At 46.6% G+C, this 23,526-nt stretch overlaps 1 protein-coding gene across 10 annotated transcripts in view; it reads left to right on the forward strand.

Moving 5' to 3' along the window:
* The window catches only part of Mark3 (microtubule affinity regulating kinase 3), an 87,705-nt gene extending 70,969 nt beyond the window's left edge, over positions 1-16,736 (forward strand). For 2 of the 10 annotated variants that reach the window (XM_029484375.2, XM_029484373.2), the window contains exons 15-19: positions 6,406-6,564; positions 7,157-7,414; positions 12,901-12,927; positions 14,310-14,354; positions 16,190-16,736. In XM_029484375.2, the coding sequence (XP_029340235.1) occupies positions 6,406-6,564; positions 7,157-7,414; positions 12,901-12,927; positions 14,310-14,354; positions 16,190-16,535 (835 nt within the window). In that variant the 3' untranslated portion in view covers positions 16,536-16,736. The remainder of the gene's footprint in view (positions 1-6,405; positions 6,565-7,156; positions 7,415-12,900; positions 12,928-14,309; positions 14,355-16,189) is intronic. The other 8 variants (XM_021178540.3, XM_021178538.3, XM_085830694.1 and 5 more) reach the window with 5 other exon arrangements.
* Positions 16,737-23,526: the final 6,790 nt, after the last annotated feature.

A 23,526-nucleotide genomic window follows, 5' to 3' on the forward strand; every position in this document is an offset into this window, starting at 1 on the left:
TTTCATGGCCACTATTCCTTAAGTTATGGATCAAAAGCCTGTACCTTCCAGCCTCAAGATCTGGATCACAAGTGTGCCCTCTGTTTCTGGATTATAGTTAATTCCAGATTAAAAGTCCAAGTGAAAAGTCCAGGTAACTTGACATAACTGTTTCTTGTTCAACTGCAAACACAAACAATAAGCTTAGCTGTCGAGGTGCGAGGGCGTGTCTTGCCCTGAGATCACCATTCCCCTAATCTGTTCATCTTGATCACAGGATTCTGTTCCATTTCACTTCCTGGTCCCCCTTTATTACTTGAGCCAAACTTTTTTTTCCTTGCTAAGTTTGGTGTGCTTGATCAAAATGCTCTTTGAGAGAGTAAACCAGGCTTTTCTGAGGATTCCTTTGTCAATGCAATTAATCTGATTCTTTTCACCTTAGACTTAGCCTCGAGCAGATTCTTCAGACAGGGCAAAAAGCAGCCACATTCTTTACCAGAGTACCACAAGAACAGTCTCTAGGCCACACACTAACATTCTTTACCAGAGTACCACAAGAACAGTCTCTAGGCCACACACTAACATTCTTTTCCTCTGAAACCTCTGAGCCAGGCCCCACCGTTCAGATCACCCTCAGAACCAATATTCTTACTGGGTTGGCCCATTAAGTCCCACTTAGTCATTTCACTGCTTTCCAAATCCAAGGTCCCAAAATCCACATTCCTCCAAACAAAAGCATCATCAGGCCTATCACAGCAATACCCCAGTCCCTGGTACTCGCTTCTGCCTTTGTTATGTTTTTCTTGCTATGAACAGACGCCATGACCAAGGCAACTCTTACAATGGACAACATTTAATTGGGGCTGGCTTACAGATTCGGAGTTCAGTCCATTGTCAAGGCAGGAAAGCATGGCAGTGTCCAGGCAGGCATCGTGCTAGTGAAGGAGCTGGGAGTTCTACAGCTTGATGCGACTGCAGCCAGGAAAGGACTGTCTCCGTAGGAGGATCTCAAAGCTTACCCTCACAGTGACACGCTTAATCCAACAAGACCTATTGAAACAAGGCCACACCTCACACAAACATCAGTAGATTTTCTTTTATGACATTTCCATTCTCAACTCTTTGAGGATATTGTAGATCACAACTGACTTAACAGAAGAGATACCAGTTAAAGCCTAGAGTTTCTGTTAGAGCTCTCCTTCCACAGGACTCAAAACCTGATGCTTCGCCATCCTTGCTTTGGTTTGGCTTGGAAAGTCTCTTAGTTGTTGTTGAACTAAAGTCCTCTTTGGGGCTTCAGAGTGTGGGGGTTGCCGTTCTCAGGGCTGCATAAAAGGGAGATTCTTTTTTTTTTTTTTTTTTTTTTTTTGGTTTTTCGAGACAAGGTTTCTCTGTATAGCCCTGGCTCTCCTGGAACTCACTTTGTAGACCAGGCTGGCCTCGAACTCAGAAATCCGCCTGCCTCTGCCTCCCAAGTGCTGGGATTAAAGGCATGCGCCACCACGCCTGGCAAAAGGGAGATTCTTAGTTGAGGACAAGCGTGCAGACCTGTACAACGGTTCAGGCCCAGCTCCTCCCTCTGCACTGTCTGCATGTGCCTCCACTGTGTTCTTCAGTTTACCAGCTCACTTGTTCCGAATCACTCTTCAGTCTCTGGAGAGAGCTTGCAGACGTCTTCACTTAATTTCTTTGCAGTCATTTCCTTCCTGTGTTCTAAAGAATATCCTCTTTCTCGGGGTTGATTCCCGTGTATCCTGCCAGCGCCTATTTGCTTCTTTCCTCCACATTCATTGAAAAACTTTGCTTAGCCTAGGGACGTGACTCAGTAAGTATGAGCATTTGCTCTGTAAGCACGAGGGACAGGAGTTTGAATTCCCAGCCCCTGTGTTAGCCAGGCATGGCTGTGCATGCCTGTCACTCCAATATTGTAGGGTAGAGATGGCTAGAACTCAGGAGCCAGCCAGCCAGTCAGCCTAGCCACAAAAAGCTGCTCGTTCAGTGTAAGACCTTGTCTCAAGGCAGTGAAGAAAACATCTCACAAACCGGGCGTACACCACATCTGACACACTTATAAGGAGACAGATGTTTCCCTTTTTTGTTGTTTGTTTGGGTTTTTGTTTGTTGGGGACATTTCAGAACAGGGTTTCCCCATGTAGCCTTGGCCTTCCTGAAACTCACTCTGTAAACCAAGCTGGCTTGGACCTGGAAGATCTGCCTGTCTCTGCCTCCGCATTGCTGGGCTAGAGTATGTGCCACCACTGCCCAGCAAGTGTTTTCCTTCATGAAGATGTTCTCTTTAGCCAGTCTCAGTCCCGTAAGGTGGAACCTGTGTGTGGTTTTTTGGGTTTTTTCTCCATGCCCTGCTGTGTGGGTTTATTTGTTTGTTTGTTTGAGGAGTTGGGGGATTGGTCTCCCCTCTGTGACGGATCGGCTTTAAATGTTATATTTGCCTTTCTGTAACAGAATATTAACAGAGCCATTGTATCTGGCATAAATTCCAGAGGGATGGCACCTAGGCTTTTTGTCAGTAAGAGATGATTTCTATGAGCTCATGCGGACTTAGAAGCCCTGTTATTTAATACACTAGTGAGCTGTTTGGTTTCAGGTGTTACATACTTATAGACTTTAACTGAGAGTTTCCAGGAAGCAACTTAAAGAGCAGAGCCAAATCTTTGGTAGTGATAAACAGATTAAGAGTGTACCCAATGATAGAGCTCAATATTGTAAATTTTGCGCTTTCTGTTTACTTACTATAAAAATTAAGCACTCACTTAAGCATTAATTAGACGATCAAGATGTGAGACTGTCCTCCATCTAATGAGTGAAAACAAACAAGAAGATTTTAGGCTTAGCTCCTGCTAGAATTCAGGAGTTGCTGCTCAGCACTGGGGTCCTTTGGCAGAAAGAGCTACAGCAGATAGTAGCCAGTGAATTGAGTTCCACTTGCCACCACCACCACCATCATCATTTTCTATCCGGAAGAGCCTTCTTCCTCTATTTCTACCAGGAGGAGGCTTTCTCTCTATGTTTTTGCTTCTGGAGCCTTTCTGTTTGTAGGGCTTGGATAAACATTTCTCCTCCTTCTATCAAGAAAATACATTTAAAAAAAAAAAAAAAAACTTTCTCTCTGGAGCTTTTTTTATATGCCTCTGCAGCAACTCTACAATCCCCACCCCTAAGTGAGGAATTTTCATGTCCCTGCCAATCCCCGGAGTCTCATTTACCATGTGAGTCTGCATTACTCCCGGTTCTAGAGTGTCCAGACCCCTCTTCTCTCCAACCTGCACATTGGCCACCAATGTGTGTTGTTTGGGTTATGCAGGAGAGACCCTGCAGAATGGATTTAGGCTTCTCAGCAGTGGGAGGACCAGCCTCTGAGGGACTGAACCCGAACAGCTTTTCAGAGGCCTCTTTATTCTTACACAGGAGGCACTTTTAAGAAGTTACTTTCTGGGCTGGAGAGATGGCTCAGCACTGACTGCTCTTCTGAAGGTCCTGAGTTCAAATCCCAGCAACCACATGGTGGCTCACAACCATCTGTGGTGAGATCTGACGCCCTCTTCGCCTGTTTTTGGGACAGTTACAGTGTACTTACATATAACAATAAATCTTTTTTAAAAAAAGTTAATTTCTGTGTACCAAAACCTCTAATCTGATCCAGGAGTTGTCTGAAGGATCCATTACCTAAGCAATTCTCGGCCATAGGAACTTTCTGGTTTGCCGCCTATCTATGTCCCTGAATTTAAGTTATGCAAAGGCTCTTTGAATCCTTCAGAAAAAGCAACTTTATAAACCTCACATAATAATCACCGACTATTTACAAAAGCCACTTCAATGCCTAGGTGCCATGACTCCAGAATTCATGCCAGGCACAATGGCTCTGCTAAAATTCTCCAACCCTTTTTTCTTAGAAATGAAGTGGAAAGCTTTAAAAGCTAGGTATGGGGACAGGGTCAAGGGCCTCTGGTCCTGGCTACGAGGATGCTGAGGAAGAAGTGCTTCCTGGTTCAAGCCTAGCTCCGCCCGCTGAGTGAGATGGTCGTAGAGCGCTGGCTCAGCAGGTGCAGACCCAGAGGCTCAAGTGATATAGTGCACTTTCTCTTGAAATGGTTGCTGAGTCTTGAGGTGAGCAAAATGAACCTTGCCCCTCTCTGCACAGCTTTCCTAGATCATGACTGCATCTCCCTCTCACCTGCAGTCCTAATTCCTTTATTCATTTAAAATACACAAGCCAGGCAGTGTTGGTACACAACTTTAATCCCAGCAAAGACCCAGTCTCGAAAAGCCAAAATAAGTAAATAAATTAAATGAAATGCACATGAAATGGGGGTGGGGGGCGGTATCCATTGACTTGTGAAATCAGTCCATTCCATTATGTCTTAAATATGTTGGACTGTGAGGTTATTCCAACACAGAAATGATCTCTGATAAAACCATGCGTGTTGCATGTCTTAACAAGTTCTAAGTACCTTCTCTCTTATACTCTGAACTTGAGGTATTGTAAGGCTTACCAAATAATGAGATTTATTCTCTTGCCATGTGCAGCAGTGGTATTATTATAATTGTTGTCTGTTTATTTTTTCCACTGCTGGGCTTTGAACCTAAGGCTAGAGAAGTCTACTACTGAACTAGCCATATGGCTGGTCCTTTAGCTTTTTCTTTTGGACAGGGTCTCACAAGTTGCCTAAGGCAGGCCTTGAACTTCCAATCTTTTAGCTTTTTCCTTCTGAGTATCCGGGTCAATAGCCTTCACCAGTGGGCCTAGCTTTTACTGAGCACCAAAACATTCCACATGAGTCCAGTGCTATTTCCTAGCAGCCTAGTGCATTCGGCTTTAAAAAGACAAGGAAATCAGCCCCAAACACAAAACAAGTGTGGCATGTCTGAGGGCTTCTTTGCTGGGATAAAACTCCTTGACCAAAAGCAACTGGAAGAGGTAGAAAGGGCCTGTCTAACCTCACAGGTCATCACCAACCTCACAGGTCATCACTAGCCTCACAGGTCACAAGCTATCTCTGAAGGAAATCAGAGCAGGAACCTGGAGGCAAGAACTGAGGCAGAGGCTGCGGAAGAGCTCTGCTTACTAGTGTCTCAGCTTGGTTTCTTCTACAACCAGGACCACCCACCTGCCCAGGAGTGGCTCCACCCACAGTGGCCTGGTCCCTCCCACATCGGTCATTAATCAAGAAAATGCCTAACTGACTTGCCTATATATAGGCCAGTCTTATGGAGGTATTTTCTCTTTTTTTTTTTTCTTTTTTTTTTTTTTGGTTTTTCGAGACAGGGTTTCTCTTTATAGCTCTGGCTGTCCTGGAGCTCACTTTGTAGACCAGGCTGGCCTCGAACTCAGAAATCCGCCTGCCTCTGCCTCCCGAGTGCTGGGATTAAAGGCGTGCGCCACCACGCCTGGCTTGGAGGTATTTTCTCAACTGAGTCCGTCTTCCCAAGTGATTCAGGGTTAGGGTTAGCTCAGGACACTTTGTAGAATGCTGGTTTCCTTCTGCTTGAATGTTAGGAAAAAGGCTATTGGGGAGGTGGGGAGGGTGCTTGTGCTCGCCCTAATCCCAGAACTGGAGAGGCAGAGGCAGGTAGCTCTCTGAATAGAAGACCAGTCTGGTCTACAGAGCAACTTGAACGATAGCTAGGACTGTGCAAAGAAACCCTGTCTTGGGAAAAAAGAGGAGCAAAACACTATTCCTATTAGATTTTAAAATGAGACTAAGCAGAGTGGTACGTGTGCGTAATGACGGTGCTGGGGAAGCAGAGGCAGGGGGATCTCAACAACCTGTCTTAAGCCAGGCTAAAAGAGAACTCTATGTGGTGTGTCTGAAGCTGTTGTGAAGGTAATACTGAAGGCTTTCCGTCACTCTGACACTGTCCATAAGTGGTCCTGTGCTGAGCTTTCCCGTCTTGGTGAGAAGGGCCTCTGCACCCATTAGGAGGCCTCAGTGCTCTTTATGAGGAGTAGATGTCTTCTGAATGGGAAGGTTCTAAACTGTGATGTAATGACATAGGATGCCCTGCTTATAATAACTAGTATGTCCGTGATTTAGTCATTCATTTCAAGGGATACAGGAGAGAGGTACCATGTGCTAGCACCAAGTTTTTACCAGTACATTTATAGAGACATCTCCTTTAGGATGTGTTATTTTAGGCAGAGTTTGGAGAGCACATATAGAAGTAGTCAAACATGTAAGAGTGTTATTTTCTTTAGAAAACGAGATTTTTAAGCTGCTATTTGCAAAACCAGTTACAGCGCAGTCAGCAATTGTCCCAGAATCCCCATACAAGGTAAAGAGACTTTTAATCTCAGGAGGTGTGCAAGGATCTCGGGAGAGGGGGTGTGTTAGACAGCAGGCTGTTCTTTGGTCACTGTTCCATCACACTGTTGTTTCTGCCTCTGCCTGAACCCAAACCCTCTCCCAGCCTGACAGAAGTGTTCGCTTACGCAGCTAGCCCTGCCTCACTCTGTGCCACATCTACCTGTCGGCTGAGACATCAGAGGTCGATGTCCGTGTCAGCCTCTGGGCACCCCAAGATGGTGTTACCTCCAATAGACAGTGAAGGCGATACCTTCAAGGCTATGTAAGAAAATGCACACTCCCGTGAAGCTGTGTACCCACTGCTGCTTACTTAGTTTTGTGCTGTGGATTTTATGGTCCCAGATTTTGTTGCAGTTGTTTGCAAGGTGTTCTTCCTCCATACAGTTAAGCACATCCTGTCTCATTGTGTCTGTGGTGTTTGTGTGGGTGTGGGTGCCTGTTTTCATGCCTTGGCATACTGCAGAGGGCATAAGAAACCCCTTTCCAACCTGCTTTCAGCATGTGGGATTTTACATTTATACCATCTGTGTGCTTCCAGAAATTTTTGGTTGGCTGTTCTTTTCACATGCAAGTCTTTCTTTCCTTTTGTCACAGTTCTGTGTGGAAGCAGCTTGAAAGGGAAGTCGTGGGGGGGAGCTGAGTTAGCTATTCTCCACCGAGTATTAATCTTGAAAATGTACATACACAGTACCCCTAAATTCTTTGCGCTGTCTCCTGTCCTGTGCCTTTCATATCCAACTGAGCATTTCCTTCCAAGTCCCGTAGACCTGGATTCACAGTGACAGATAGATTGTGCCTGTAAGTCATCCTGTGTCATGTTGGGAACAAAGATGTCTCTTTTTCTGCTGTCCTAGCGCTATTCCAGATGAGAGAACTCCAGTTGCTTCAACCCACAGTATTAGCAGTGCGACCACTCCAGATCGCATCCGCTTCCCAAGGGGCACAGCCAGCCGTAGCACTTTCCATGGCCAACCTCGGGAGCGGCGAACCGCAACATATAATGGCCCACCTGCCTCACCCAGCTTGTCCCATGAAGCCACACCGCTGTCCCAGACTCGAAGCCGAGGTTCTACTAATCTTTTTAGTAAATTAACTTCCAAACTCACAAGAAGGTAAGTGTCATGTGATGCTGATTCTGTTGCAGCAAAAGCAGAGAGAGAGGTAGATGCCCCTCCAGTGTTTGAGAGGCTGCTGCCTGGGGCCCTGCAGTCTTCTCTCAGCTCATGTGCATCTGGTTTATAGTCGCCAACTTTAGAGTTCTAAAATAGAATTACTAGCCCTTGGGAAGAATTATTCATCTTCAGTTATGATTTATATTGTTCACACATCCATCCACATGGCATACCCATTGCAGTTTAGCAGTCACCAAGAAAACTAGTGTCACTGTGAATGCCTCTTTTTTTTTGTTTGTTTGGTTTTTTTTTTTTTTTTGGTTTTTCGAGACAGGGTTTCTCTGTGTAGCCTTGGCTGTCCTGGCACTCACTTTGTAGACCAGGCTGGCCTCGAACTCAGAAATCCGCCTGCCTCTGCCTCCCAAGTGCTGGGATTAAAGGCGTGCGCCACCACGCCCGGCTTGAATGCCTCTTAAACCCGCAACCATCTCTCTCTCTCCCCTGTGTCTGGCTTGTTATTAAGCATTCTAACCACTGAGCCATCTCGCCAGCCCCTAGAACTGACACTTCAATAATCATTTGAGTGTCATTAGAACCCTCCAACTTGTCTCCTTTTGCTCTTTTGGCAATTTGCAGTGATTTAAAATACCAGCACTTGGGAGCTGTATAGGTGTAAGTAAGAATGATTCCTAGATAAGCATGCATGCGGCCACAGACTCACTGCTCAAGCCTGCGACCACAGCACTGTGGTGGACAGAGACAAGGCAGCTGCTGAAGCTTACTGTCTGCTGCGCTAGTTCCAGGTTCAGTAAAGACCCCATTTTAGGAGCTTACAGAGATGGCTCAGCAGTTGAGCTGCTCCTGTAGTGGCCCCAGGTTCAGTTTTGTGTGCCCACATAGCAGCTCTCAGTTAGCCTTCCACATAACAGCTCCAGTTCCAGGGGCTCTGATGCCCTCTTCTGGCCTCCATAGGCACAGCATGTGTGTGGTGTGCTTGGTGCAGACAAAAGACCCATACATGTAAGGAAGGAAGGGAAGGAAGGAGGGAGGGAGGAAAAGGAAGATCCTGTCTGCAGGCGTGAGAGCAGAATGCCCGATTCTGTCCTTTGTCCTCCGAGCTCACTTGCCCACACACCACATAGATCCAAGCAGGAAACAAACAGTGGAATGCCGCAATGGGGTTGTCGGATGGTCAGTTGCCCTCTGACCTTCCCCTGTGGGCCGTGTGCTCACACTCACACAGGCATATTATACGAGTGGATAGCATACCCATAAAATGTTTTTAAAGGCACACGCCTTTAATCCCAGCACTCGGGAGGCAGAGGCAGGCAGATTTCTGAGTACGAGGCCAGCCGGGTCTACAGAGTGAGTTCCAGGATAGCCAGGGATACACAGAGAAACTGTCTGGGGGGAGGAAAAAGTTTTTAAAGAAAGATCAGCTAATATTTGAAGGCTGTTTTGTGCTAAAATACATAGAGAGATAGCTATGTGTATGTAGTTTGTTGTTAGGTTGTTTTTTGTTTTTTTTTTTTTTTCTTTTTTTGGTGGTGGTGGTTTTGGATTTGGTTTTCTTTTTTGTTTGGTTTTTTTTTTTTTTTTTTTTTTTTGAGACAGGGTTTCTCTGTATAGCCCTGGCTGTCCTGGACTCACTCTGTAGACCAGGCTGGCCTCAAACTCAGAAATCCACCTGCCTCTGCCTCCCGAGTGCTGGGATTAAAGGCGTGCGCCACCACGCCCGGCTCTTTTTTGTTTGTTTGTTTTTGTTTTTGAGACATGGTTTCTCTGGCTGTTCTGGAACTCTCTCTGTAGACCAGGCTGGCCTCAAACTCAGAAATCCACCTGCCTCTGCATCCCAAGTGCTGGGATTAAAGGCGTGCACCACTACCACCTGGCTGGTTTTCTTGTAGATCTATTAATTTTACGTGTACAAGTGTTGCTGAAATGCATGCCTGTGCACCACATTCATGCCTGATGCTGGAGGAGGACAGAAGAGAGTGTCAGGTCCCCTGGAACTGTCATCCTGGATGATTGTAGGACATCATGTGGGTTCTGGGGATCAACTTGGGTCCTGTGAATGAGCAAGTGCTCTGGCTCTCTTCAGTGTCTGAGACAGGGTCTTCTGGAGTCCTGGCTGTGCTGGAATTCGCAGTGCAAACCAGGCTGGCCTCAAACCCACAAGGATCTACTCTGCCTCCCTAGTGCTAGAGTGATAAAGGTGTTGAAGGCCACACCTGGTCTGCTTTATAGTTATTCTCTACCTATACATATATACTCGTATATTATGTAACATCGGGATCATGCACATTGTATGCATGATACCTCTATAAGTAGTACACATGGTTTTACATGTACAATGAGTCCATACCTACCTGAGGATTCTGTTCCTATTACTCTCTCCACCTTTTTTTTATTTCTTTTGGGTTTTGTTTTTTTTTTTTTTTTTTTTTTTTTTTTTCCAAGATAGGGTTTCTCTGTGTAGTCCTGGTTGTCCTAGAACTCCCTCTGTAGACCAAGCTGGCCTTGAACTCTCGGAGATGTACTGCCTCTTCTACATCATATTTTATAATTTATAGTCACCTCTAGTTGTCTTTTGTTTGTTCTGTTTTTTAAGATTTTAGGCTGGACAGTCGGGGCTTATGGGTTTGATCCCACCACTTAGGAGTTCAAGGCCAGCCTGGTCTACAGAGCAAATTCTTGTATAGCTAAGGCCACACAGAGAAACCCTGTCTCAGAAACCAAAAATCTTATTTTACATATATGATTGTTTTGCCTGCATGTATGTCAGTGCACTATGTACGTGTCTGGCACCTGTGTACACACTGGATTCCTCTGGGACCTGAGTCACAGATGAGCTACAATGTAGGTGCTAGGAATCAAAGCTGCATACATCATCCGCAGGAGTATCCAATGCTCTTAACCACTGAGCAATCTCACCAACCACCCCACCTCCAGTTTATCTTTTATTTTTTACTTTTATTTGAGGAAGACTTTTTCCTCTATATCCCAGGCTGGCAGTATCTTCCAACCCTAAAGATGGTCAGTGTTTAAGAATACCATACAGATCTTGTACAGGATAGGAATTTGATTCCTACTACCCACTTAATGTGAGTCACAGCCACCTGTAACTAGAACTCCAGAAGGATTTGATGTCATCCATGTATGCACAAGTACAGGTGCACGAGTACGAGCACGCACACGCACACACACTTAAAAATAAACAAATCTGCCAGACCCTGCAGGCAGTATATAGCTCCAGCCCAGACACAGGACCTCAGATGGGTCCACATGATCCCAAGCACAGTGTAGGTCTTCAGTCTGCTTTCCACTATCTTTCCTCCACCTTATTTGTATATTAAAAGACGTTTGGAGGAAGAAAAATTAAGAAAAGTACATAAGTTTTATTTCAACAGTACCTTTTGACTTACCTAGAAAATCAGGAATTGAAGTGTATTTTAAAAACTTTGTGAGCTGGTGAGATGACTCAGTGGGTAAGAGCACCCGACTGCTCTTCTGAAGGTCCTGAGTTCAAATCCCAGCAACCACATGGTGGCTCACAACCATCCGTAAGGAGATCTGACTCCCTCTTCTGGAGTGTCTGAAGACAGCTACAGTGTACTTACATATAGTAAATAAATAAATAAATAAATCTTTAAAAAAAAAAAAAAAACCTTTGTGAGAGGTTGGAGGGCTCGCTCAGGGTAAACACTCACTACACTTTATGAAAGCCCTTGTTTACCCCACATGTCTGCAGAGGTTGTCTCCTACTCCAGCTCTACACAGTCTTTTTTTTGCCTTCCTTGGGCCCTGTTACACTTACACACAGGCACAACCCTTATGCGCGTCATAACCCTTGTTGTCTAGGCATGTCGTTCAGTGACGTAACCCAGAGGGCCTGAGTTAGATCTCCAGGACGCCCTGGGAGAGGGGCTGGGGGCTGGAAATCGTTTTGAAATAATACATATTTGTGTGGGGTCTAGTTAAGAGTATTTTACATGCACAGTCTTCTATACAGTGTTTATCCTGCTGGGTACCATTGTTTGGTCTGTATGATGTGGACAGCAGTTAGTTGTCTGTAGCATAGACTACAATGCAATACCTTTCATTCTGTCTAAGCAAGTGTGTCCACCCTATGGTTCACAGGCTACATGCACTCTAGAATAGCTATGGATGGCGCCCAGCACAGTTACAGATGACAAGGGCAAGGGTTTGAACTTCCCTAAAAGCAGTGCAAAGTTAAACCCCAGAGGAAAAGTTCAAAAACTGTGTTATACCGTCATGTGTGTGTCCATTATAACACTGGACTGTCTGTTCCTACTGACACTTGCCCAGAGGTGCCTGTTGTAAGAAAGATCTTGTCAGATTCTGTTTGGTACAGCGTATATGCCTCTTCAGATTTGTTGTTGTGTTTTGATTTGGTTTTGTTGTTGTTTGAGACATGGTTTCCTGTAGCCCAGGCTGGGTTCAAACTCACTATGTAGCCAAGGATGGCCTTCAAGACGGATATGCCCGGTCATGCCCCATCATGAAGTACTGTAGATGAACCCCAGAGTTTTCATGCAAATACTACCCAGCAGAATTACCAGCACTACCCCCTTTTAAAACACGTGATCTTGCTATGCAGCACTGGCTCTGGAAGTTGATATTAATAGACCTGACTGGGCCCAAATTTCCAGTACTTCCTTCCACTGTCACAGCTAGATTGTAGGACCACGCCATCACACACGGCTCAGTGATGATCCTTTTCATGTCTATGACTTATAATTAGAGCTTTTGTGTTTATGCAACAGAAGCAGGAATTCTGCTCTTTAGATAATCTGTAGACATTTGAGAAATGGTATTTATTACATGTACATCTGAAAGTACTTGTTAGACAACATTGAATTTGCAGGCGTGGTGGCAGATGTGTAATTTCAGCACTCAGGTAGGAAGCAGGTTGCAGATACAAGGCCAGCCTCTGATACACACAGCAAGTCAGCAATAGCATGACTGTGATCATGATCATGTTCTGTTTGCTTGGTTGGGTTTTGTGGGGGGTTGGGGTTTTGTTTTTGTTTGTTTTTGTTTTCAAGGCAGGGTTTCTCTGTATAGCCTAGCTGCGCTGGAACTCACTCTGTAGACCAGGCTAGCCTCAAATTCAGAGTTCCACCTGCCTCCTCTACCTCCTAAGTGCTGGGATTAAAGGCGTGTGCCACCACACACCACTGTTCATGATAGTTTTTAAAGAGACTGAGTTTTGTTTTACACGATTTTTGTAATGAATTTAGTTACTATGGCTAAACAAGTTTTTATGTTTCAAGTTAAGAACCACACTCAAATGTTTACAATAATTTTACTTTTCAACAAATGCTGCTTCTATTGATACTGACCAGAAGAGGAGCCCTGGTGTTTGTTTTTGCTTGTTTTTTCTATTCTTTCTATAATTAGATTTTCTGTTTAATTTGTACAAGTCTTTTCTGTTAATTTTTTTTTGGCTTAATTTCTTTTAGAAACATGTCATTCAGGTTTATCAAAAGGTAGGACTTCTATATGTACACTTACTCCCCAGTCCTCACCCCGCCCCCCAACAGCTCCTGCAATTAACATCAGGTCTGGCTTTTGGTCCTGTTTTTTGTTGTTGTTTATTTTTGTTGTTCTTTGCGTTAAAACTAAACTTTCTGCTAAGAACTAAATCCTCATTTCCTTAAAAGGAAACTGGAAAGAACTAGATTAACTCTATGAGCATTTTAAAGGCACTGCAGCACCCACTCAGCAAAGGCCTGCGCATGCCCTGTGCACTCTCTGTCTTCAGTAGAATGATTTAGCATCCAGATAATTCTGCCTTGGTACTAATAACACTGAGCATGCCCCTGTGTAAAGATGATATGTTCAGTAATAAGTGTACAATTAATGACTTAGCCGCAAGCATGCAGAAGGTAAGTGACAATTGTATGACATTGCCATTATTTACTGAGGATTGAGTTGGCAAAGGCCACCTCCGATGTTGGAGACGGACATGTAGACTCAGGAGCCCGTAACGTCCTAGCAGAATGTCCAGTACAGCGTTCGCTCCCTTAAGCCACTTCTCATGTGTCGTTGTTGACTAGAGCATGGTAGTAACTTGGCTCCAGTTGGGGTAATATCTTTGATTTTGACAATAAGAGACCAAAAATATCAATGTTCTTGGAATGTGCACGTATAAAGCAGAAGCTCTGCTATTAAGGTTACAGCCTCGCCCCGTGTGATAACTCACACCCGTCACCCTGTCACCTGGGAGGCAGACAACACCATCCTAGTCTACATATGGAGCTCTATTGAGTTCTAGACTAGCCAAGACTAATAAAAGAGACCCCCATTAGAGAGAGGGGGAGACAGAGGGAGAGGGAGAGGAAAAAGGTACAGTTCCTGTCGCCTGTGGCTCTCGAGAAGACCAGGCTGCGTTTTCTGTCCATGAAACATGCTCTCTTAGTTGAACTGCAGAGTGTTGGTTTTGATGCAAGTACCATGATGAGTTTTCAGTGATCTTCCCAAATAGCTAGTTTTTCATTTCACAAATTTGTTATATTTGAATATGGAGGTCTACTGATAACTCCATTTCTTTTTAAATGGGAACTGCGCTCCGTAGAGCGGTACTAGAACATAGAACAGCTCTAGTGCAAAGCCACGAGTGTGGGGAGCTGGAAGACAACCCTCCTGAATGTGCAGCCTGCCTCTGCACAGCTCTGTCCTCACTAGAACATAGCACCAACTGAGCCACACCACACGGAGGAGGAGGTTAAATTAGTTCCGCAGAAACTGAAAAATGCCTAGACTTATTCACTGTGTAATGTTTTTGTTGATGTACAGTGGTTGTATACCAGTTTGTAAGATTTCTTTTCTCTTTCCCACTTTCCTTTGCTTCTACGTTCTGTCCATTGAGACTTCCAACTGAATATGAGAGGAACGGGAGATATGAGGGCTCAAGGTGAGGGAAGACTTTTACTTCAAATATTTTAAGTACTTACCTACGTCATTGTCATGTCAGGGATGACCAATGCTGTTTCCTGCTGACTCATTCAAGTATAATGGGCCTGGCACTGTGTTGGGGTTCTGGTTCTGGAATGTTCTTGGGGCTGCTGGCTCTGCTTGCTGGACCTAGGAGACTGCTTTTTGCCCCAGCAGCCATAAGAGGGCAGCAGTGTGCCAGGAGCGCCTTCCTAAGCCCCCTCGGTTCCCAGTTGTCTCTGATGCCTTGGGTAAGGTCAGGAGGGCTGAGATGGCGTTTCTTTTTAAATGATGATTATAGAGGTTGTTTGCCTGCTTTTTGGTTTTGTGTAGCTCTCATTGTGTGCATCTGGAATCACAGATAGACTCAGGGAGTCCATGTCTGTATGATAGGCCTCCTCCTATTCTTCCCAGTACAGGCTGTGGTGAGACACTGTGGTTCCCGTGAAAATCTTCCTTGACACCCACTGCTTGTCTCTGTGAGGCCGAGCACTGTGTAGTCTTTAAGGTAGGGTTGAGGTGAGCAGGTAGTCTCCCCAAGGCCTGTCCCTGCCGGCGCAGAGCAAGCTCTGCCTTTCCAGCTCTGTATCGCCCCATCCACAGTAGGAAGGCGGTGCTGGAACCTGCCTCCTAGATAGAGCAAGCAAGGCTTGCCGTGCAAGTGCTCTGTAAGCTAGGCCAGCGCTTTTGGGTGTCACTCTGGTCTAGTCTGCTGGGTCTTAAGTACAGTCTGCACTTTCCTACCTCTGCATTTGTGCCATCGTCTCTGTTCAGAACAAACAGTCATGGTGGCACATACCTAGAGTCTCTACACTTGGCAAGTACAGCAGGCGGCCAGTGGTTCAAGGCCAAGAGTGAGCTCCATGAGACCCTGGAAGGAAGGAAGGGAGGAAGCGAAGCAAGCAACAGCTCAAACCTGTTTCTCGTTACCACGAATATCATTTTTTTTGTGCTGCGTCTGCCTCCTCACGTAAGGTTTCCAGATCCCAAGAATGTTGCCAGGCTTGTGCTTGCCTCTGTAAGCTGTGAAGTATCTAAGGTAGCAATTGAACTGTGCTCTGAGCCCTCACCTTGTGCAAACCAGTCATTTCAGTTCTCCACAGACAAGCGAGCGGTAGCATTTCATTTTTCCCTGTTTCATTAAAATGAGATCATCTAAGTTGTGGGTGTCTGTAGTGCTCCGTTTGCCCATTTCGAGATGGGCCTCACTGTCGTTCAGGTCCCTCAAGCTCGTGGCTCCTGTGATCCTTCCTTCTCAGCCTTCTGAGCAACTGATAGCCAGGGAACATGACCTTGATATTTCCAGTGGTGAAATTAGATCTGTAACAAGGAGAGAAACAGTAGGTGAGGTAGATGGTGGTGACAGAGGTCGGATGGCCTACCTGTGCACTCAGCATCTGACCGAGGGACAGGAGCCCCAAGTTGGGGACACTGAGTCAGCCTTTGAGCACTGGTTTCTGTGGCACTTGTGGCAAGCGTGCTATTAGTAATAGAGGGGTTGTGTGTGTTAGAGCAGAAGGGTGCTGGTCTGCACCCACCCTAAGCACAGGTGGGGACTCTCTTTAGCCTGATTTCAAAGGTTTCCAGTACAGAATGGCTCCTGGACGTTTTGCAGCCAGGTAGAATTTTGTGTGCATCCTTTATGTTTAGGGGTTGGAGATACAGGTGTACGCCTCTGGTAAATGGGCTGTGCATGGGATCAGTTGTCACTTGAGCTGAAGGAATTGATAACTAGCTAAGGTTAAAAAAATAATAATAATACTAAGGTTCTTTTTCCAGTAAATGAAAACTCATACACTGCCCTGTGCATTTCAGTCGCAATGTGTCTTCGGAGCAGAAGGATGAGAACAGAGAGGCCAAGCCCCGCTCCCTGCGTTTCACTTGGAGCATGAAGACCACGAGCTCTATGGACCCCAGTGACATGATGCGGGAGATCCGCAAGGTGCTGGACGCCAATAACTGCGACTACGAGCAGAGGGAGCGCTTCCTGCTCTTCTGTGTCCATGGCGACGGGCACGCAGAGAACCTGGTACAGTGGGAAATGGAAGTCTGTAAGCTGCCAAGACTGTCTCTGAATGGAGTCCGGTTTAAGCGGATATCAGGGACATCCATAGCTTTCAAAAATATTGCTTCCAAAATTGCCAATGAGCTAAAGCTGTAACCCAGTAATTATGGTGTAAATTAAGTAGCAATTTAAGGTGTTTTCCAGAGCACTGATGGAAATGTATAGAGTAATATTTAGGCAATAACGTCTGCATCTTCTAAATCATGACATTAAAGTCTGAGGATGAAAGCGAGCGCGCCTGGGAGCGAAGGCTGGCCTTCTCTACGAATGCACTACATTAAAGTCTGTGACCCCGTGCCTCTGTCTTGTTTCCATTGCCCTGGGAGTCAGAGTGTAACAGCATCTGCACGCGGCTCCTTGTGTGGTGTGAGTGGATGACGTGTGGGGAGCGCTGTGTTGGAAGCGGCTCCTCACACTGGCAGCCAGCTTTACTAGTACCTCTGTGGGAGATCATTTGGTGCTAAAACAGTACAATTGCCAAGAAGGAAAATACTGAATTACTGCTAAGAATTAACCTTAAGACTAGTTGATAATTAATACAGGTTTACAGTTCATGCCTGTGGTTTTGTGTTTGTTTCGTGATTTTTTTTTTTGCTTTTTTTTTTTTTTTTTTTTTAGTGCAAAAGGTTTAAATTTATAGTTGTGAACATTGCTTGTGTGTGTTTTTCTAAGTAGATTCACAAGATAATTAAAAATTCACTTTTTCTCAGTAAAACCTTGCACTGTCTCCTACTGCTCTATTGAGGTCTCAGCCTAAGACAGACCCGAAGCATGCTGCTGCCTCCCATTGGGCTGAGTAGCGGCATAGGATGTGTGTGAAGCTTGGAGCACTGCGGGCTCTGTACAGAGCCCAGCACTTAGATCTCAAGCACGCTGTCTCCCAGCCCTCCTGGTCCCTGAGGGTGGGGGTGGCTGCTCAGTCCTCACTGAGGTGGTTTTTCTTTACATGGTGCCTGATAATCCTCGCCCTCCCTGTGATTCACAAAGAACCCGACCTACAGCTTCTCCCCAACACCTACATGCTCAGATATGGGGGGGCAAGGGTAATGAACTTGACACTCAGTTTAACAGTGTAATGTCACGAAGAAGTTGTCACATCTAGAGTGCTGTTCTAGGTGGTTGTTACCTAGGGCATGAAGTCTGGACTAGCACTTAAGTCACAGCTATTTGTTGTCTTGTCTGCTGTGGTCAAAGCACACTCGTCCAAAAAAAAGCCAGACGTGGTGGCTCGCGCCTTTAATCCCAGCACTTGGGAGGCAGAGGCAGCCGGATTTCTGAGTTCGAGGCCAGCCTGGTCTACAAAGTGAGTGCCAGGACAGCCAGGGCTACACAGAGAAACCCTGTCTCGAAAAAAACCAAAAAAAAAAAAAAAAAAAAAAAAGACACCGTGGGTGAATAAAACCATAGACCAGAGACCTCGAAACGTACATTCCAGCAGTCAGTCAATAACAAGAAGTCAGAACTTAGTAGCTGGAGGGATTGCTGAGTGGCTAGGAGTGTATGCTACGTGTGCCAAGGGCCGGGGTTTAACTGCAGCATCCACATATGGTGGCTCACAAACACCTGAACTCTAGGTCCAGGAGATCCAGCACTTAACAGCTTTCATGGGCACACACACACACACCACATTTACATGTATTTAAAAGTGAGGGTTCCAGGATAGTCGGGGCGAGGACTTCAGTGGGAAACAGTGTGCCGTCCACTGCAGAGCAGCTGGGGAGTCTGGAGGACGGGGTCTCCAGGACCTGCGAAAGGATGGAGAATGATGAGCATGGCCAAAGGAGAGCGAGATCAAGCCAGGAAAGCCTAGCAGAGGTTAGCTGGAGGCACTCCCAGTGAGAGACAGCCACATGAGCCCTGTGATGGGTCTGGGGTGGGTGAGAGAGAGAAGGGACAGTGCCTGGTGGGAACGGCAGGCAGCAGCAGGAGTGCGGTGGGAAGGGAGATCAGAGCAGGTTTGGAAGTGGCTAAAGGAGGAGGAGAGATGCCAGGACCTTCAGCAGGTAGACAGAGCCTGAGGAGAGCTGGAATACAGTCCTGACACTGTTGAGAAGTGGCCAGACAGCAGTACAGCAGAAGGAAGGCTCCAGCAGCTGGGAGCTGCTTGCCCTATGACCCTGGAGTCTTGCTGCCTTTTACTCCCTGGATTCAAGGCCTCTAGAGAGATGTGCTGCTGTAGCTGTGCCCTGCTAAGCAGAGACTCTCCAGCCTTTTGGCCTGATCCCTTTAAACTTTAAAGGATCCTTGAAAGGGCCCCAGAAGAATGGGTACTGTCCAGGTATGCATGGGCTTCTCTTGAACCCTGCATGTAGATTACGCACATGGATGCTCTAGGCCACTGTATCTTTGCTAGACAGCCAGCCATATATAACTTTCCTTATCAAGGCAGAGCTGCTGGGCTCTTCTTTAGGAATTATGACCAGCTGTTGGTCCAATCCTGCCCTAAACCGGGTATGGTGACATGCCTTTCATCGAAGCACTTGGAGACCACAGTAGGTGGATCTCTGTAGGTCTTGAACAACCAAGACTACCTAGTGAGGCTCTGTCTCAAAGAATCCTATAGAAATCCAGTCAGGGGATGGCCCACAGAACCCATACAGATGTCTGTCAAAAAGGGCTCATGCTGGGTGTGGTGGGGCACAACTCTAATCTCAGCACTTGGGAGGCAGAGGTGGGTAGATGTCTGAGTTGAGGCCAGCCTGGCCAACATAACAAGTTCCAAGCTAGCCAGAGCCAAAGCAAAGGAAAAAAGAACTGGCTCTTGCTAACTGCTTCTCCGGCTCTATATGGGGTGCTAGGAGCCTGCCATGTGCCCTGATCAGCATGGCCACTTTCTGTGTGAATGCAAACACTCGTGGATTTTGTTTTGTTTGCCATGTGGATGCATTTTAAGTTATGGTCAAATGAATAACTGCCTCTAAGAAGCATAGGCAGCCACCGGATTCTTGGGGTCCAGAAAACCAACCAAACACCCTAAGCAGGCCCAAGAGTCCAGGAAAGCAAGATTCTCATTTGAATTAGGCAGCAAAACCTGCCCAGTCAGGGACAGCAACACAGACTTGGGAACTGAGTGCATCTTTGAATGCTCATCCTAGTAAGTAGTTAAGCAGATGACACAGGCTACTGTATTCAGGCAGCGACTTATCAATCAGGGCCACAGAATAGACTGCAGAGCTGAACTCCAACCCAGAGCCAGAGTGGTACAGGTTTTAGGCCTGAAATCCTAAATGTCCATGCCAAGTTATGCCACCCATCAGGTCTAAGTGCACGGGACTTCTTAGGAACAAGTCTTTGTGGAACACTTAACCCTGTTCCCATTGGTTGGGTTATTCAACTGTGGTGTGGTGACCTGCAGAGCATCAGTAACATCTCAACTGTCCAACCGGAGTGTCAGTTCCCGGGGGGGGGGGGGGTGTCTTGGGAACTTAACCTTTATTTGACCCCTGTTCAAAATGGAAGTTTAATTAAAAATGACTTCAATTTGGTTCCTTCTTACATTAACAAAGTTTTAGCTGTCTGGAAAGGGCAGGGCATCCTTGGTGGCTGAGACCTGAGTCCTTGCCCCTACCCAACTCCCACCCTCCCCTGTGGCTGCACCTCTCCAGACAGACAGTTAACCCATCTAATGTATTGATTTCCAGCCATCAGAGCCCTTCCTGTAGGACAGAATGAGTGGAGACCCAGAGGTTAGGCTGGGAGTAGATCCAGGGTGTGAGACGGGACTATCTATCACTTTGCCTTCCACTCCCCTGCCTGTACTTTTGGCTATTTTGTTGTTACGGTTTGCCTTTTATTTTGAGACAGTTTTATTATGTTGAGCATGTTTGCTTCAAACTCAAATCTTCCTGCCTCTGTCTTCTGAGTGCTGGAATTGAAAGCATGCGCCACCACCACACCTGGCTTAATTTTAAGAATATCTCAGCCGGGCGTGGTGGCGTACGCCTTTAATCCCAGCACTTGGGAGGTAGAGGCAGGTAGATTTCTGAGTTTGAGGCCAGCCTGGTCTACAAAGTGAGTTCCAGGACAGCCAGGGCTACACAGAGAAACCCTGTCTAGAAAAACAAAAACAAACAAAGAACAAAAAGAATATCTCGAGCAACGTTTGTGCCATTGTTGCCACCATAGGTCCACCTTGTCAGCTGCCCATTCCTCTGGCTCACAGCTGGGTAAGAGCAGTCGTTACCTTCCTACCTTGTTTATTGTGTCTTAGATACCTGGGTGACTCAGTTACCTGGGTAACTTAGATACCTGGGTATCTTACACATTACCAAGTACAGCTGCAGCGCAGCGCGAGGTACAACCTTGGCTGTCTCTGGAACACAGCTTCTTTGTGCTCTCAGAAAATTCTTCCCAGAAGATTTCACCTCAATGATGCTAGTCTTTCTCTCTCTCTTTTTTTGTTTTTTTTTTCTGAGACAGAGTTTCTCTGTGTAGCCCTGGCTGTCCTGGAACTCACTTTGTAGACCGGGCTGGCCTTGAACCCAGAAATCTGCCTGCCTCTGCCTCCCAAATGTGTGCCACCGCCCGGCTTGATGCTGGTCTCTTCTTTTTTTTTTTTTTTTTTTTTTTGGTTTTTTCGAGACAGGGTTTCTCTGTGTAGCCCTGGCTGTCCTGGCACTCACTTTGTAGACCAGGCTGGCCTCGAACTCAGAAATCCGGCTGCCTCTGCCTCCCGAGTGCTGGGATTAAAGGCGTGCGCCACCACGCCCGGCTGCTGGTCTCTTCTTAATCATCACTAATTTCTTAGCTCCAGCTAACCAGCATCAATTGTCTCCGTAGTCTCCTTCTCCTCTTGACTCTAAAGCCAGAATCACATGGTCAAAAGTGCTGAGTTTTTAATAAAGAATAAGCCAGGGCTGGTGAGATGGCTCAGTGGGTAAGAGCACTGACTGCTCTTCTGAAAGTTCTGAGTTCAAATCCCAGCAACCACATGGTGCTCACAACCACCTGTTGGGATCTGACGCCCTCTTCTGGTGCATCTGAAGTGTACTTATGTATAATAATAAATCTTTGATGCACGCCTTTAATCCCAGCACTTGGGAGGCAGAGGCAGGTGGATTTCTAAGTTCGAAGCCAGCCTGGTCTACAAAGTGAGTTCCAGGACAGCCAGGGCTACACAGAGCAACTGTCTCAAAAACAATAAAAAAGAAAAATAAATAAACGGAAGGAGCAAGTGATGCTACAGTTCTTGCCCTGACTCTGGCCTTGTGCAGACCCTGCTCTGTCACACCGGGCCCCCTCCACCCTCCAGAGCTAAGCTCTCTCCCACACTTTCTGGCACTCCCTCTGTGTTGGGGGCCCCAGCCTTGTGCAGGGAGGGACTCTGGGAGCTGAACAACAACTGCCTTTTCCTAGTAGACAGCTACTTCCTGAACTGCCCCAGAGACTTCTCTCTTGGGAACCTTTGAGTCATCAGGACTCAAGTACTGAAGATTAAAGTCAGAAATTTTTAAAAAATGGAGTCTTTGCTTCTGTTCGTTAACTGCTCCATGCCCTTTGCCAGTCAAAGGCGTATCTGTTTATTGATGTTTAAACGGAAGGTGGCTAAAGGAAGGTGCTATCCCGCAGGACCTTGTGTTGATCCTAGACATACAAAACTGAGTAAAGGCTAGGTAAACTCCGCTACTGTTGTGAAGCTCGGTTTCCAGGCTGAAAGGGACACTGTAGGAGGCCAAGGGGTCGCACCTTCAGGATGAAGGCAGAGAAGATGTAATGAGTCTACAGGAAGTGGGAAGACAAGCTGCACACAGCCCAGCTGTCTCCCACTCATGCCATGTGGGGCCACGACACCAGCAAGTTCTCAGTGACGTCTGTGAGATGACGATGCGGTTCTCTTAGCCGCTCTCTTCTCGGTACTTCAGCAAGGAGTGCCCTAGCTCTTCAGGTAAGCCTCGGCATGGCTTGCACCATGGATCTGGAAGAAGGACCTGACATGCAGCCTGCCTCCGCCATGTCTTCTAGAGCAGGATCTGCGCTGGCTTGCCTCCCCCGGGAGCTACCAGCAGACACATCCAGGGAAGTAGCAGACAGTCCTAAGCAGAGGAACCCCCAGAGCATCCCCTCCAGCCTCAGGGGGCCCCATTCCAGGCCAGACTCTTGGACATACAGCTCAGCTCTCCCAAGTCTGAGCCCCAGCCCACGGCCACACCCCTCCCCCATTCAGTAAGCCCTAGGGAACCTGCCTTGTAGCCTTGAGCAGCTCTAAGTCCTTGTACTCTAGTGGCTGTAAGTGTACCATACACTCTCGGGGTTGCATTACTGACTGGAATGTCATTAATGAACTTAGGCAAATACTGGGACTTGGCTAAAAACGCAAAGTCATATAATCCTTGACTGGAGGCCAGAGAAAAGCAATGCCTGGCCCCTCCTTTCTGTCTGCAGGGCTAAGGACAGGGTGAGGCAGCAACACAGGTGGTCCTTGTCAAGCCAGAGTCAACAGCTGCAGGCCTGATGGGACGAGCTGTTTTTAAATCTGGGCATCTGGTGTAGCCAAGCCCCTCGTGTATGCAGGGCTGGGGAGGGAGTGGTCCAAGCACCTGACTGCTATGCTTTACTTTCAGTGGGATACATTTGGTTCCGGTTTCTCCTTTTGTTTGTTTGTTTGTTTGTTTGTTGTTTGTTTTTCTGAGAAAGGGCTTTTCTGTAGCCTTGGCTGTCCTGGAACTCTCTCTCTGTAGACCAGACTGGCCTCAGACTCAGAGATCTGCCTGCTTCTGCCTCCCAAGTGCTGGGTTTTGAAGTGTGCACCACCACACTCGGTTTGGTTTTGGTTTGGTTTGGGGTTTTTTTGTTTGTTTGTTTTTTGGTTGGGTGGTTTGGTTTGGAACAATCTTGGCATGGTGAACAGCTCCAGGTTGAAAAACTGACCAAGAACACAGGCTCAAGAGAACAGTGAACCAAGACTGCAGCAGCAGTGTAAAACCACTGTAGCAGTACCACCTTTGCTGGTATACACATGGTAGAATTTGCAAAATGGAGCCCAGCCTGAGCCTAGACACAAGCTACCAGACAGCCTGACACTTCCATCAGACAACACAGTGAGTGAGTCATCCTCTGTGTGGATAAAGCCAGAGCCAGGTTACCCTTC

This window comes from Mus caroli, unplaced genomic scaffold (assembly GCF_978045245.1).
Source record: "Mus caroli unplaced genomic scaffold, Mus_caroli_1 scaffold_14, whole genome shotgun sequence".
Classification (NCBI taxonomy): Eukaryota; Metazoa; Chordata; class Mammalia; order Rodentia; family Muridae; genus Mus; species Mus caroli.